This window comes from Myripristis murdjan, chromosome 24 (assembly GCF_902150065.1).
Source record: "Myripristis murdjan chromosome 24, fMyrMur1.1, whole genome shotgun sequence".
Classification (NCBI taxonomy): Eukaryota; Metazoa; Chordata; class Actinopteri; order Holocentriformes; family Holocentridae; genus Myripristis; species Myripristis murdjan.
The window spans coordinates 19,941,277-19,956,518 of NC_044003.1; the positions used below are offsets into that span (position 1 = coordinate 19,941,277).

The 15,242-nt window shown below is 40.7% G+C and overlaps 2 protein-coding genes across 2 annotated transcripts; both read right to left on the reverse strand.

Annotated features, from left to right (window-relative positions):
* Positions 1 to 26: 26 nt before the first annotated feature.
* On the reverse strand, positions 27 to 10,184 carry brox (BRO1 domain and CAAX motif containing). Its single transcript, XM_030047025.1, has 13 exons — positions 10,100 to 10,184; positions 9,507 to 9,631; positions 9,116 to 9,222; positions 8,656 to 8,752; positions 7,273 to 7,368; positions 7,002 to 7,074; positions 6,358 to 6,463; positions 5,680 to 5,769; positions 5,357 to 5,442; positions 4,765 to 4,846; positions 3,721 to 3,871; positions 2,644 to 2,803; positions 27 to 2,384 (listed from the first exon to the last, which is right to left on the reverse strand). Exons 2-13 carry the CDS (start codon positions 9,605 to 9,607, stop codon positions 2,298 to 2,300), a joined length of 1,236 nt encoding a protein of 411 aa, XP_029902885.1. The 5' UTR covers positions 9,608 to 9,631; positions 10,100 to 10,184; the 3' UTR covers positions 27 to 2,297.
* Positions 10,185 to 11,138: 954 nt separating this feature from the next.
* LOC115356031 (alpha-1,6-mannosyl-glycoprotein 2-beta-N-acetylglucosaminyltransferase) lies at positions 11,139 to 14,167 on the reverse strand. Its single transcript, XM_030047024.1, has 2 exons — positions 14,059 to 14,167; positions 11,139 to 13,945 (listed from the first exon to the last, which is right to left on the reverse strand). The coding sequence occupies exon 2, from the start codon at positions 13,683 to 13,685 to the stop codon at positions 12,423 to 12,425; it is 1,263 nt and encodes a 420-aa protein (XP_029902884.1). The 5' UTR covers positions 13,686 to 13,945; positions 14,059 to 14,167; the 3' UTR covers positions 11,139 to 12,422.
* Between the last annotated feature and the right edge of the window lie 1,075 nt (positions 14,168 to 15,242).

Consider the following 15,242-nt stretch of genomic DNA (forward strand, 5'->3'; position numbering starts at 1 on the left):
ACAGTATAGCACATGAACACGCACACAACTTAGTAAACTCTTTTTCATGGATAGTTTTAATACCATTTAAATACATTTTACATGAAGGACACCATTAGATGAATAATCATGAGCTACAGGAGTGTACACTGTAATGGTGATTCAGCACACCCTATTGATAAACGAGTGCCTTGTAAAAGGAAAAAAGGAACTAGCGTTGGTCCGAATTCAGCAATATTTGCATGTCAATAAAAACCACCAACATGTTAATCAAATTTAAACTGACACAAGATCAGTGTGTTTTGTTAGCACTGTGGGTGCAGTGCTCCCTCCACTGGATCCCTGCTGGTAAACCTGTCCAAATGAATATAAAGTGCAAAGGTATTTCATTGTGCTATGCAGAAATTATACAGTAACTAGTGAGAAAATTAGTTTGTCCCGTTTCTCAGAACTGTATTGTCAAGAGCTGTGGAGGCTAGATGTTGTTTCAAAGCAAAAACACATGAAGAGTACATTACAGGTTATACATGACTGAGCGATTGACAGTTAACGCTTCTTCTGAGATTTCTTCATTTTTCAACTTGAGGAGCTCTCTGAAAACAGCTGGATTAGCTCTTCAGCAGCATGTGACATCATTTTTCAAAAAAACAAAATAAAAAATTATGCTTTTTTTCCTACACAATACAGGCCTGTGAGCTGTTATGTCTTTACGTCCACATTATACGGTCATATCCCACACATATATGCCTTCACTCCTAAATCAATCAACCATTTTCTCTGCAACTAAGAGGCTTTCCAAAGAAAAGTGTCATGCAGCTCCTTAGGTAGTTTGGTGGGAGAAAACAGAATTATCAAAGATGTGTGACTTGGTTTGTGTAAGACTGTATGGTCACAATGAGTGTTCTCAGTTCTTTACTCAAATATCATTAAACATTAGTAATAAATTAAAAGCTATTATCAACAGGGATGTCTTACAAAATCCCCACATAGCCACTATCATATGAAAGAATGATTAGCCTTGCCCATTAATATAGTTTTCCTAAAATGAACAGTATAAGTAGAAAACAGCTACCTCATGTACAAAAAGAACTACAATAACTGCATCATGCAATCAAAAAGAAAAGTGCTAATAAATGCTACAGATTAAAAAAAACAAAAAACAAATCCAATGTATCATTAATAATCCATACAGTCTTGATTTACATTTCTATTCAGTTCATTTTCACCATGAACATCCTGTTTTCTGAGGCAGTCCAGAACAAAATCACAATTTGAAACCAATTTTTAAACCAATTAAAAGCTTAAAGACTAAAATGAAAGTGAAAAAAAAAAAAAAAAATTTAATGTTGAGTTCACTCATGCCACAAAACATCTTTGATTGAGGATGCCAACCTAATGACAGCACTGACAGCACCAGAATTACCAAATGGGCCTTTTTTTTGTCCAAAATGATTTTCTGCAGAAGCTCTCAGTCTATGAATAGTTACATATCATGTTCTGCTTAATGGTTAATACACGATTTAAGGTTTTCTTTCTATTTCTGATGCTAACAGGATATCCCAAAGACAGTTCAAGTGCATCTAAAACCATTTTTAGCAGTATTTTAACTTTTTTTGCCCAGGTCTATATACAGAAGTCATTTTCTGTTTTGTTCAGTGGGCCAGTTTCCATCTTTGAGGCATCTAGAGGCAGGCCAGGGCACTCCAATGCCAGAGGTTGGAAATCCTGAGACTGAGTGATTAGCTCCTGTAAGAGCCCACATTATGCAGGTTTACATGCAACAAGGCACCTTTATAGGACTAGTTTACCCTTACAACACATTTATCTATATTCTAATTGAAATAGCCTCTTGAACTGACTTGACTGAGTTATTATAACCCTTCTAACATATAATTACTAACCATACTGTACAGAATCATCCTTCCTTTAAAATCTTTTGAATTACTTTACTTACTATATTACCTTAACATTAAAAAAAAAAAAAAAAAAATCAGTTTCAGGCAGTTCTGAACACCAATGTCATCGATGCAGTTTGTTTTATGGTAAGCTGTCAAATGTTTCCTGTCTTGCTCTCTAAGATAATACATTGGCTCTTGCTTTACTGTGAAGATAAAAGATTGATGGCGCTAAGGTGATATATTGTCATTGCGAAATACACTGTATTTTCCAGCATCAATGTAAAACACCATGGATTAACAATACAAAAAAAAAATGACATTTGCCTGTGGAAGTTTACTTTTCATGGAAAGGAAACGGATGCCATCACTATGATAGGTGATAATGAAGCATGAGACTGGAAAATGACATCCACAGGAAATTTAGGAGATGACGCAGCCTGTGTCCTTTTGAGGCTTCAAATCTGGCTCCTTGACCGGTTTCACTTCCTCCTCCTGTTTGGGTTTGGCCTGGAACCAAAACACCACAAGGGAATGAAACAAATATTTAACACATGCTACACCAACCTCCAAACTGATCATCTGACAAACTGAGCTAGACTGAACTACAGTAAAGTAGGTAAAGTGAAGAAGACTGGATTTTACATTAAAAGATGTAAACTCAACTGAAGTTCAGCCATGGAATCCAAACTTTGAAATAAAGATTGCATGTTTTTGCATACTATCACTCAGAATGGCTTGTAATTTACTTGTAGAGGAGTTAAAGTACCTTGTCATTTTTGGCCCCCTTGGTCAGGTCAAAGGTGGCATAGACTTCAGGTGTGCACTGCTCGCTGAGGGCCGGCAGCTCGAAGGCTACAGGCTCAGCCAGACCGTAGCTCGCCTTCAACTCCAGCTGGGGTGGCTCAGCTGGGACCTTGTGGAAGTATCTGGACATATGCCCAAAAATTGCAATTTAAGTGGCAAATTTAAAAAAAAAAAAAAAAAAAAAAAGTCAATCTGTGCCTCTGGCTGCATTTCGATGAAAATGTAAAAGTTTTGCAGTTGCACACAGATCTCCTAGCAGCCACCATGTTGTGTTGGAGTACTGTTTGTGGCATAGGCAAATGGCTACATAATATCACCTATCATGCAAATGTGTTGTCAACTAGACAGTGGCTGATGGCTGATGAGACAGTGAGATTAGCTAGCCAACAAGCTAATTAGGTTAACAGTTCATTTGGATCAGTCTCAAAGAGCTTTACAGGCTCACAGTTTATAGAAAACAAAAATGACACTACCGACCTGATATCTCATAATAGGCAAGAAAAAAAACAAAAAGGGAACAAATGGAAGAAGTCTGCGGAGGGCAAAGAGTGCTACGGGTGCCGAATGGGCAATTATTAGTTCAAATCAACAGCAGTCAATGAGTTAAATGAAATAAAATCAAAACGAGTCAAATACAAAACTGAAAACAACACATATTACCCCCCAAAACCTTTAAAGAAGCAAACAAAACATGAGCCACTGGTACAAAACATGAGCCACTGGTGAAATGATCAGTTCCTTGTAAAATTCAGCGCGGTCAGAGAAATTAACCACTGCTGAGCCAGCTTGCTGACTGCTACAACACATTTTTTTCTCAGCCATTGCCGCCATGAGGCGAGCACCTGCAGCATGTCCACCAGAGGGCGCCTTGTGTCATCTGAGAGCCCACGACAGACATCTGTGTGTCGTGTCCTCGATGAAGCACAAATACAAGCCTCCAGATGAATGAGACTATTTGATTTACTTTCACATCTGTATCTGTGCAAATACACGAATGTGCATGCTTTAGGAATGTGTGTATCTGCCCTGAGTGACTCACATGAAGCCGTTCTCTCTCTGGCACTTCTCCAGGGTGTTTTTGATGAGACCGCCAAGCTTGAGGAAGAAAAGCTGCTCTGACGGTTTGGCTGTACTCCCCGGGCCTTTGGTCTGACGATACTCCTTGCACAAGGCCTCGGCACGGGAGTAACCTAAACACAGACGTCGTCAGATTTATAAAATATAAAGCCACAAAGTTAAGGTGGGTACAAGCAAAAAATATGGATGTTAGTTGGAAAGTGTTAAAGTGTGAATTAATTATTTGAAAATACAGCAACCCTGAGATTGAGTACCTAGTCCAAGTCGCTCCCATCCTCATGCACACTCTAACATATGGCGCTGAAGCAATGGCCAGGAACTGACCAGCTACAGTAAGTTAAACTAAATTACTATAGTTACAGATCCAACTGCTTTTCTTGAAAAGGCACGCCCCGTGTACCATTCAACAAACTTTCACTGGATAGTGCGCGCTGCCTCCATTGATTAGGTTTAGGGTTAGCCAATCAGAGGCAGAGTAGAGGCAGGTAGGAGGAGGAAACACAGTGGGAAAAAAAACAATGAAGGCTGGCTAGGCCAAGTTTTTTGGGGGACAGTAAGTGCATGCACAGCAGACTTGATTGACTGAGACTGTGATGCTTCTTTGAGGTGATTGGTTGTTTGTTTCATCCCAGACAGATTTTAACAAATGAGGTTACAGCCTCAGGAGCAGCCTGGATGTTTGGATTTTTTTTCCAGTGAATTTAATTTGCATTGGACCCTCTGTGTTTAATGATGATGTGTGAAAATAATGAAGAAAAAAAATGCACAGCCGGTTGGAAGGTAGGAAAAACACAAACTGTATGTGCAGTGTAGTACATGAATAAAAGCTGGAATTATCCATTACATGTGAGACTGAACTAGTAATATGACAAGCAGAATGAACAGCAGCATGCAGCACAAAATGAGCTATACAGTCCAATGAATGCTTTTTCTTTATTTATTTTGGGTTTTATTGCAGTGCAAAGAAGAAGAAGAACTATAAATGTCAAAAGAAAGAGATACATACACTTTTCTGCTTCTTGGAGAGATCTTATGGCCTCGCCGCACTTGTCACTGGCCAGCAGAGTCTGTCCATGATAGCAGTATGCCTACAAACAGGAGGAATGAGTGCAATCAGAAGATTTGTGTTGGTCAAAGAGTCACAAGCTGAGTAACCCTGGGCTGTGTCATTTTCTATCCTTGTAAGGGAGAGAATTTCACATCAAACTGTGTCTTAATCAAGCAGTCTGATTTTGTCTTCCTAACAGTACAAGAAGGTGGCCTTGTGTTTGAAATGTTGCTGGTGAAATCTAAGCAGCGCAAATGAATGAAAAATACTCTCTCCTCTGATGACAACTACTGTCAGCCACGGTCGAGCTGACCTGAACCTTGGCTGGGCAGCAGTAGAGGACTGAGGTTGTGCTGTGCAACTTCCATTTGTCAATGTATTGATGTGTGTGACTGAGTCTGAGGGTTGCTGAAAAAGAGCAAGCTCAGTAATCTTTCCCTAAATAAACAAAGGCTAATAAACTGTCAAGATAAAGGCCTACATTAGCCTGAGTTAAGCATCACAACAGAGAATGTGAACTACACAGGAGTTCACATAGGCATGGACTTACATAGGCCATGTAAAAGTGCTGCTTCAGCTGAAGATACTTCCTCCATTTGCTGCTGCACTCTGGCTCCAGGGTGTTCAGTGTGTGGTCTAGAAGGACCAACATATTAACCTTTAATGGTCCATTATTAATGTGCAATGGACACTTCTTATTATTAGACTTCCTTTGGTGTCCGACCCAACATGCATTTCATGTTTTACAGCAAAGGAACAACAAGCCAAAAGGAAAAAAAAATGTTTTCCCATGGGTAATAGGTGCTGTAACTCTTGTAAATCAATCAGTTCTTTGGGTGAGTTTTTCAAAACTCTGAGTGAAAAAACACTGACCTGCTTTTTGATAGAAGTTTGCGGTCTCAAAGGCCAAAGCTGCAATGAGTGTGGCATTATGCTTGAGTTCGATCGCTCTGGCAATTGTCACTGTAAAAATGAGGAGATACAGAGAAACCCAAGACAAATAAAATATAGGCATAATATTGCATGCGCACTGGAACTGACTGAGGTTTTATAAGGAGACATGACTTGTGATCGCCACTAGATGCCCACATGCTAACCTCAGTTTAACTATGGATGCAAAGACAAACTGGTCCTACTTTAACTCCCCTCTTCTCTACACCTTAGCCCCAAAGTAACAGTAAGCACTTTCAAATTGGAAAAAAAAATAAACTTTATTGTTCTTTAAGAGAAAACTGACCTTCAACTAAGAGCTGCTGCTGGAAAAGCTTGTTTTGATGAATGGTTTGAGACTTAGACAAAATTATTATGATGCAATAAAACAATCTGATGATAAGAGTTGGCACTAACAATTATTTTCATTGTCAAGTAATTTATTGATTTTTCGATTCACTGGTTTATTGTTAAGTGCCAGAGAAAAAAACAAACGTGGCCTGATGGCTCTACTGGCAATACATGCTTGAGTGGAAAACTTTGGACCATGAATAAAATTTGTCAACAACCAAATTTAGAACGCTTTATAATTGGCTATCTCAAAGCCGAAACTACAGCTACCTTCTTGTGCCTCTGCTTGGCACTGGATGATATATGCATCAATCACTCTGGGCTCCAGGTCTCTGCCCTTCTCGGCTGGGGTGATGAGGCGAGGGATGTGGACCTCCTGTAGCAGACACACCAGAGAACAAGTAGAACAATCAGACACTGAGAGACTGGAGTGGAGAAAGTGGAAATCCCATGGGCGCCTGAGGTTGTGCCAAAGTTCCCTAAAAATTAAGATGTATGTAATTCATCAATTATCTTATTTGATGACTGGCAAAATGAGAGAACGTATCAATGATTGAATTCTGTCAGCAATTATGGTGGCCTTTTGCTTGGAAAATTATCCTCACTGATGGAAAAGTATAAAGGCAATATAAGTTCATTCACTGGCCTTATTACTTGCCCAGAATAGATATAGGACGCTCACTGTGAAATAACTCTTCAATTCATGTTAAAAATAACCCTACATACTATTACTGATATTGGAAGTAGGGCTGGGCGATACAGACAAAACCAAATATCATGACATCGCTGATCTACAAAATCCAATCTAGTCTCATATCACAGTATCAATATAATATTAATATATTGCCAAGGCCTAAATAGGAATAAGACTGAAGGTGAATTGGGGCCTCATCTGCATCATCCATCTTCCTCACCTTCAGATTTTTGAAAATCCCGGCAGCAACCTTCAGGCTCCGGTGAACATCTTTCGCTTCAGCCTCTGTTATGCTATCAGATAGGGGAGCAGCATTAGATGTTCAGTATAGCACACAGTTAACCACAGAAACAGGCTACAGATAATAATCTAACATGCAATATTATGACATTACCATAATTCAAGACTGCAAATATCAAAGCTTGTATAATTGATTGGCAAACATAAATACAAAGAAAAACACACAAATACTGCACATAAGCAAGACGTACTTTTCCTTCCCAGCTAGTCTTGAGGCAAACTTGGTGTACCAGATGGCCACGTTGAAGGCCATAGAGACCAGTTCAAACACTGCATCCTGCTGGGCACTGTGGAAACAGGAGCCAGAGAAAACAAAGAAGAGAGTGGCAAGAGATAAAGGACTTGTGCAAACACAGCAGTCAACAATACCAGGATGGACAAGAAGCACTGATGAAAAACTGATTCATTCTGGATGTGGCCGACAGTCAGTAAACCATCTGTGATTCAGGTTTAGAGCTTCAACAGCAGGGATGAAAGTAGGGATGGTCAATGGCTAATGGAGAGCACTTTGCTTCAGGTTTCCTCACCAAACACAAACAAAAAAATAAATAAATAAAAATAACAACAAATAGATCAATAAACAGCAATCTATCCACTTGACAAAAGCCTCACAAAAGCCAATTAAGTGTCCATCAGTAGAAAATTGTCCATCACAGCCGATACAGCAAGACAATTTAAAACTTCAGAATCAAACAAATGATGTCATTTCGGCCCTGTTCCCACCTGGCATTGCCTGTGTGATCCAATCACAAGCTGACACCTCGAAGTACAGGTGTTAACAGCAGCAATGCGTCCTCAATGCATCTTGAGATCCGATCACCCCGGCCACATTCGGAGGTGCACTGGTGACCGTCACTTTTCCAAAAGAGAAAATATCTTTCCTGACTCGGCATAGCGCAGCTGAACTGTTAGCTGACGGAACAAATGCAAACTGAAGTGCCGGTGAGCTAAAAAGTAGCTGCTTAATGAATAAAAACGCAATCTGTCTACCTGAGGCTTGTTGATTTACCTGCTGCAGCGAAGAACCTCTCAAACCCAAAGGAATAATGAAATTGTCTGAGCCTGAATGTGACCGGGTCAAGCCTATAACAACTTATAGATGTGGAATGCGTAATAAGTAATTGACGGTGCATTAAAATGAGAATGGAGTGAGCCTAGTAAATTGTATTTTATTTGTCTTTTATAATTTTTTTTGCATGGAAGGAGAACTAGCACAGTAAGAATTTCACTGCATGGTGTGACCATTTGTTTTACTGTGCATAGGACAATAAACATCTCTCACTCTCTCTCTTAACTCACAAAAAAAAATATATATATATATATGCATGTGGTCTTTGTGTATGGAAATTATGTGTTTATTTGCATGTAGAGCAGGAAAGTGAGATCTGATCACATGTGTGTGTGCAGGTGAGACGCATGTGGAGACGTGCTCTCCTGCCAGGTGTGAACAGATGGACTGACAGCTGTCCACTTGTGATTGGATCACCAATGACACATTTTAATACCAGATGGAGACACGGCCTTACAATCCACTTGTCCTGGCACTTGAAGACCCAAGCCTGTGTTGTCGTTACCTTGGTGTGTTTCCTTGTAAGGTGTCAGTCCACTTGAAGTTCTGGATGAACCTCATCTTGTTCTCCTGTGTACTTCCATCCAAGGATATGATGAAGCCTAATTGTATCATCAAGCAATCAAGTCAACGGCAGCAGCTTGTTAGTGGCAACATAAAATAATTACAACACAAGGCATGTTAGAAAGCAACAAAGGAAACACATAGTTTATATTAATTAAAACAGGGCAAAACCAATTAAGTTTGTTACTTGTTGGACTACTACATGGTGAAACATATCAAGTAATCCAGTGCATTACCACTGCTTTTGTAATCAATCAGGCACAGAGTGTGATCATTAACAGCACAAATGACTGGCTTTTTAAAAAATAAGAGTATATAGGCTTTTTTTTAAAAAAAAAAAAAAAAAAAAAAAAAAAAAAAAGAGTATATGGGCTTACATGTGCACTGCAGTGGGAGCTTACCTTGTAGGAGGGAGAAGTAAGCATCTGTGGCATTTTTCATGATCTCTGGGTTGCAGGTGAGATCAGTGAACATTTCCAGGAGTCGTGCCCTGGTTGTCCTCAGGTCGCTGAGCGCATTGAGACAGATTTACCAAACAGCAATCAGCCAACGCTCAAAATCACACTGACCATCACAGTATCCAATACTACTAAGCCATGTTGGTTAGCAAGCAGGTGACTGTGTCCAAGCGACTGTCACAGCCTTCAGATGGGTTGTGCTAATGGCAAGGAACTACATTATATCATCTGGATGAATAGACAAAAGACTGTACACCACACTGCTGTCTCACAGTCACGGTATCTACATGCTGATAACATTGTCCTGACTGTGGAAAGCAGTGATAAGACATACTTGCATATCTTGTTGGCAGCAGGGCTCCCGGCCACTCCGTAGAAGTTAAAGGAAACAGGCGCTGTTGCCTTCAGTGGGTTTCTGTGAAACCAATGTGCCATCCTGTGGCTCGGCTGAGGTCACACCTGAGTATGTCGGATGAAATTTAATTAGTTAACCACACAGTCAGTCGGAATCACAGACCGTGTCGATAAGGATGTATTTTAATGTTGTGTTTGACGGCGGTTAGCAACATTAGCAGGCTGTTGTTACCCGGCGTACTGTTAGCTGAAGTTAGCTGCCTGGTTTGGCCGATGACTAGCGCACTGGCACACAAACAGCTCATTTACAATGTCATGTCACCGACTAATAGACAAACAACTTCCGCTATCACTTGATATGGCGCTGACAATGTGTTGAAGAAATTTCAGCTGCCTGGTGTACATGAGAAAGTCCCTTACGTAAGCTACAGGGAGCGACAGCGAGCTAGCTAGCTGACATTGGCCTTGTCTAAAACCGTAAACAGCTTAATAATAAACTACCGCTGTCTGTTAGCTGACCGAGTGTGTGTCTAACAAGTGTGAGAGGTTGAACATAAAACAACACGTCCTTACCTTTTCCTCACAGCGCTGGGGTTTCAGGTTTATTAGCCCTTTTGGAAAGTCTGACACTCACAACAATTCACTTCCGGAAATAAACAGAGAGCTGACTGAGGCCAATGAAAGCGCAGGATTCAGTCACATGACGCCGACCTGGGAAAAATACCCTTCGTCTCTCCAGCCACATATTTCAATATTTCAGCTATATTCGCAAGTGTTTTTTTTTTTTTTTTTTTAAATTAACAGGCTGATATTGATGCTCCGCTGTCTTAAATTAGCATTTTTATCTGTGCGGATTATTTCATATAAACAGACAACCAGTCAAAATTTAACCTCTTTTATTCTGAAATTTTGGCAGACACTGAGTGAACATACAGCTACAAACAACTATTTCAAGAAATGATCAAAAACAAAGAAAAAAAATGTCACATAAAAAAAAAAAAAAAAGTTTTGGTCATACTCTGAATGGCTGTATCGGCTACAGGTCACCAACTAATGAGTCATGCATCCACACCCACAAAATACACACAAAGACACACACAGCATAATGTAATTTTCATAAAGGTCTCTATGTATTGGGAACCAAATAATATTCTGATTGAACTGATTGTCCTTAGCAATAAAAGTTCAGAGACAATTTATTACACTTTCACATTCATTTTCCCCATTCTTAACTGTGAATCTCCATAAGGCATGAATTGACAATTATAGAAGCCCCCACACCTGAAGTGGTGCACTATACCACATTAAAGCGCTTACTGGGTCTCACCTTGAACCACACAGGTTACTAGTGCAATGCCATGGTTATGCAATAACTGCAATAGGCTGCAAAATGTGGTGGGACAAAAAGCCTTTTGTCAGATTAACAAATATTCTATTTTCACCAAGTCCATATTCCCTCCATAAGCTTTAAATGAGAACAAAAAACATTGAGACACAGTTATCTATCATGAGAAATATGAGCTCTCAGTATTGGCAAGTAGTCATAATTAAGTATTTGGTTTGGGAAAAAAAAGGTATCAGTGCACCTCTAAAAATATTACAACAGGTTTAGATATATCAAATGAACAGATGATTACAAGGCACATTTGGTCAGCATTCAGGCACCATTTTGCTCATGTCGATCTTTTTTTTTTTATCTTAAAATGATAGAAGGTAACTCCAGGGACACATTTGGTGAGAGTGAGATATTTACATTTGTAAGTGTGTTAGCCAAAGATCATTTCAAACAGTAGTCCCTTGATGGGTGCTGTCACTGTGTTATATCCCAGTGTATACCTTTTCATAAAGAACGTGCAAATGTAGATTACCGGAGTCACAAACGACCACGATTCTGTTTGCAAACCCCAAACTTTGAACACTACAAATAGGTCAACTCTTGCCTATCAAAAAGCAAAGCTACAGTCACAGACGGCCAGAAATCAATACTAAAGCCAGTTCCTTGCTGTTGCAACCAGTCAACAATATGTACATCTTTAACGAGTGGGTGGCAGGCAAAGCATTTATCAATTTCTGTCAATACCCACCCCAACTCAAACGACACCTGGCTCTAACAGCATGAAACTGAAGGTTATGATCAGTAACACAAATTCCACTGTGTGCATAAGATCATTTTGACATTGATGTCAGATTCGAAGGCAGCACTGGTTCAACCGCACATTAACAACTTAAAACTGTGCAGTATATGGAAGATTGTGTACACATCTTAAACAACCCACGTTTGTACACTGCATATGCATTTATGTAGTTGCATTTGTAATTGTACCATAAAAAAGCACGTTAAAAAAAATACAATTGAATGTTTCATTTTATCATTCCAACACATTACACACCACATAAAGAACATGTTGAACTTGGATAAACAATGTCATGGGTGGGTCCCTCAAAGGACAAATGCAAATGTTTGACTTTGCAATTGATTTGCAAATATCATCACATGAATACAACAACCCTTTTGGCAACTCTGTTATGGTTTACTCTCTTTCCATGACTGATATCACTGATTTGTCAGTAAAGAGTAAATTAAACCCAATGACAGAAAACTAAAACAACTGAGGTTGCATGCATTATACACAACAAAAACATTGTGGAAGTCTTTGGCAACTGTGAAGCTTTGGTGATTGACAGTATCGATAAAAACTAAGTTTAACTCTCTGTATAAACACACATGCAACCTCTTTGAACTGTATGTGGTCTCAACCCTTGGAAGACCTCACTGGAAGTTAAAAAAAAAAAAAAAAATTTGAAACCCTGAAAAGCTGTGTATGAATGGCACATCTTCTGCAGAACCTGTATGAATGAGTTTTATCCTTTATGTTACTTGGAGAAAATGCATAGTTCAAAGGCGTTTGGCATAGTTTTTGCATAGCATGTGGTCTCGTACATCTCCCCACCCTCCATTCTTCATGTGTGGCTTGTGCTCCACAGCCTCTGCACCGTTAAGAATGAGCGATGGAGGGAAGAGGCCCTCTTTGGCCACTTGAAGAGCCTCCTCAATCTTCTTCGAGGCCCATTCTGGCCTGCAGTTCTGCTTCTGGTGAAGACCGCAGTCTCCTGTGTGGAGAACCCTGGATCCCTCGGCCACCAGCACCTTCAGAGGTTTCGGGATGCAGGAGCCCGAGAGGTGCTGCAGGGTCCAGTCCCAGTTGTAGTCGTCGTAGGTGCAGAAGACATCGCTGCAGCCCATCAGCTTGTAGTACACCTCCCTGGAGATGGCCATGCCTATGTTGTGCTTGGTGGACATCCACCCGGTGGTCATCACCTTGTTGGATAGTCTGGTAAAATCGGTTAGGGCATTGTGGTTGCCCAAGGCCAGGATGTCACAGTCCTGGCAGCTGCTCTTCATGAACTCAATCATTGATTTATAAAGATGGTAGAAGTCAGGCAAGATGTAGTTGTCCTCCTCCAGGAAGATTACAAAACCACTGTATCCCTGCATTGTCTGCACTCGCTCCCACACAAAGTGCATTTTCCACCACCAGTGGTGTTTGGTCTGAGTGATCGAGGCCTCCCTGTAGTGTCCGTAGGAGTCAGGGTGCTCTGCGTTGAGGCATCTTGTTTTCAAAGCCTCCTCCTTGGATATGTCCCGAGGGCAGTCCCGCGGGTCCTGCCCAGGAAACTCACTAGGATACAGCTGAGTGCTGAAGGGGAAATAAATCTGCAGTACTTTGCAAAACGTTATCCCTTGCACGATGGTATTTATTTCCTCTGAAAAAAAGTCATGGCTAAAGATCAGGAGGAAGCTGTGGACCTCAGCAGCATTCTCCAGTGATTTGATGAGCAGTCTGAGGTATTCAGGCCTGTTGTGGACCTGCACAACGAGCACCAGCAGAGGCTCCCCCGGAAACTTATCCGCATTGAGAATGAACTGCTTGTAATTGGCACTGTAAACTGATTTGGTCAACTCTGACACGGAGCCGAAGTGAAATCTCTGCATTTCACCAGAGTGCAGCCCCTGGGTCTGCTGAGGCACCAAGCTGCTCGGTCCGCTGGTGTCATTCTGCGAAACGAGCAGCACACGTGTGGAAAACAAGAGAGTCACAATTACCAAGGAAACACCCAGCACGGAGAGCAGATTCCTTTTGAGCAAGCGAAACCTCATTTTCTCAAATCGCAGGACAACCTTTCACAACAGCAAAACACGGGCTCTCAAACACCTCAATAACTTCAGCATCGCGGCCGTCTTCGCTGGAAACGCGTTTGGCGACGCTACTTTCCTCCCCGCGTCCTTCGGCGTGTCGTCTTCAATGAAGTGTCAAAAAACTTTCTTGTAATGGCTCTTCTTCCTTCCCCCCCGCGGAGGATCGTGTCTTGCCTTCAAAAGCGTGTCAAACATCCGCTTCAAGCATTGTTTCACGGCACCTGTGAGGAAAGAAAAGCAAAACAAAGTGCGCAAAGTTGACGCGTCACATTATGTATTTATTCATTCCATCTAAAAAGAAACAAGTCAGCCCAGCGGGATTAAGTTGACTTACCGAAACTAGGTGTAATGTGTCAGCACGTCCATACCAGGAAGAGGATGATGGGACTATGAACCATGGTCGGCTACAACAGTGACTTATTGACTGCTGACGTGTACAATCCAGCCAACAGGGGAGAGACAGGCTTCCTGCTGAACGAATCGCTACCCTACCTATACTTGTGTAATGTGAGAAGGAAATGTAAATCAAGTTCGGTGCATGACCCTGAGCCGACATTTGAATAGTTAACAATTGGCTGTCTGCTTTAGAAAGTAGTGTTATTACTCCATTTTGGCCATAACCAAGCCAGTATATCCCAGTTATTATTCATGTAGAGGGATTATAAAGCGCCAGTGGTTCCCAGAAGTTAGTCTCTTCTACCATGGTGTTATTCCTATGTGTTTTAATGTGTAGTAGGAGGTAGAGGTGCTTGCTCTGATGTTCATATGTAATTATAATCTTTTTTTTTTTTTTTTTTTTTTTTTTTTTAAACAATAATCATGTTTTTAATAGGGTTGTACTTCATGTGCAGTATGTCTACAGGAATCAGTTCCACTCCCTTCTGACCACCAGCTCAGGTTTGACTAGTTGAATAAGAAACAGGTCGTGACCGCCACCCAAACACCAGCAGGATTCATGGTCTCCGCAGCAGAAACTACAAAGCTGGTGAACTTGATACACTTGATAGAGGCTATTTTGCTCAAAAGACATGGGGGCAAGAGATGCTGAGACCGGTATCAGATAGCTGCCTTGCAGATAATAGGTTTAAATAGGGCACCAGTGTCAGAGGATTTCCCTTCTGTTTGTAAAACGATGTAAAATGAGGCCGCAATGCAATGTAGGGTAAACCCTGCATCACTGGCCTGTTTTAACTCACAGAAGATAGAAATCTTCAGTAACATAAATAGGGGATACTCTCAAACTTTTTGGACCTATGACCGCAAAATAATGGTTTAGTTAAAGCTCATTCATTAAAAGTAGTCTGCTGTCAGAAAATGCTGAAATGTACACAGAGTCAGCATTGAGGAAAAAAAAAACAGGTGCTGTATAGCCATGTTTGCAGTCTGTTTTAATGGATATATACAGTTTACAATGGATTTAGATAGACAGATAGATAGATAGATAGATAGATACTTTATTCATCCCGAAGGAAATTCACAGTAGGCAAATAAAAGCTGACAGAGTTGCCCTGCCTCATG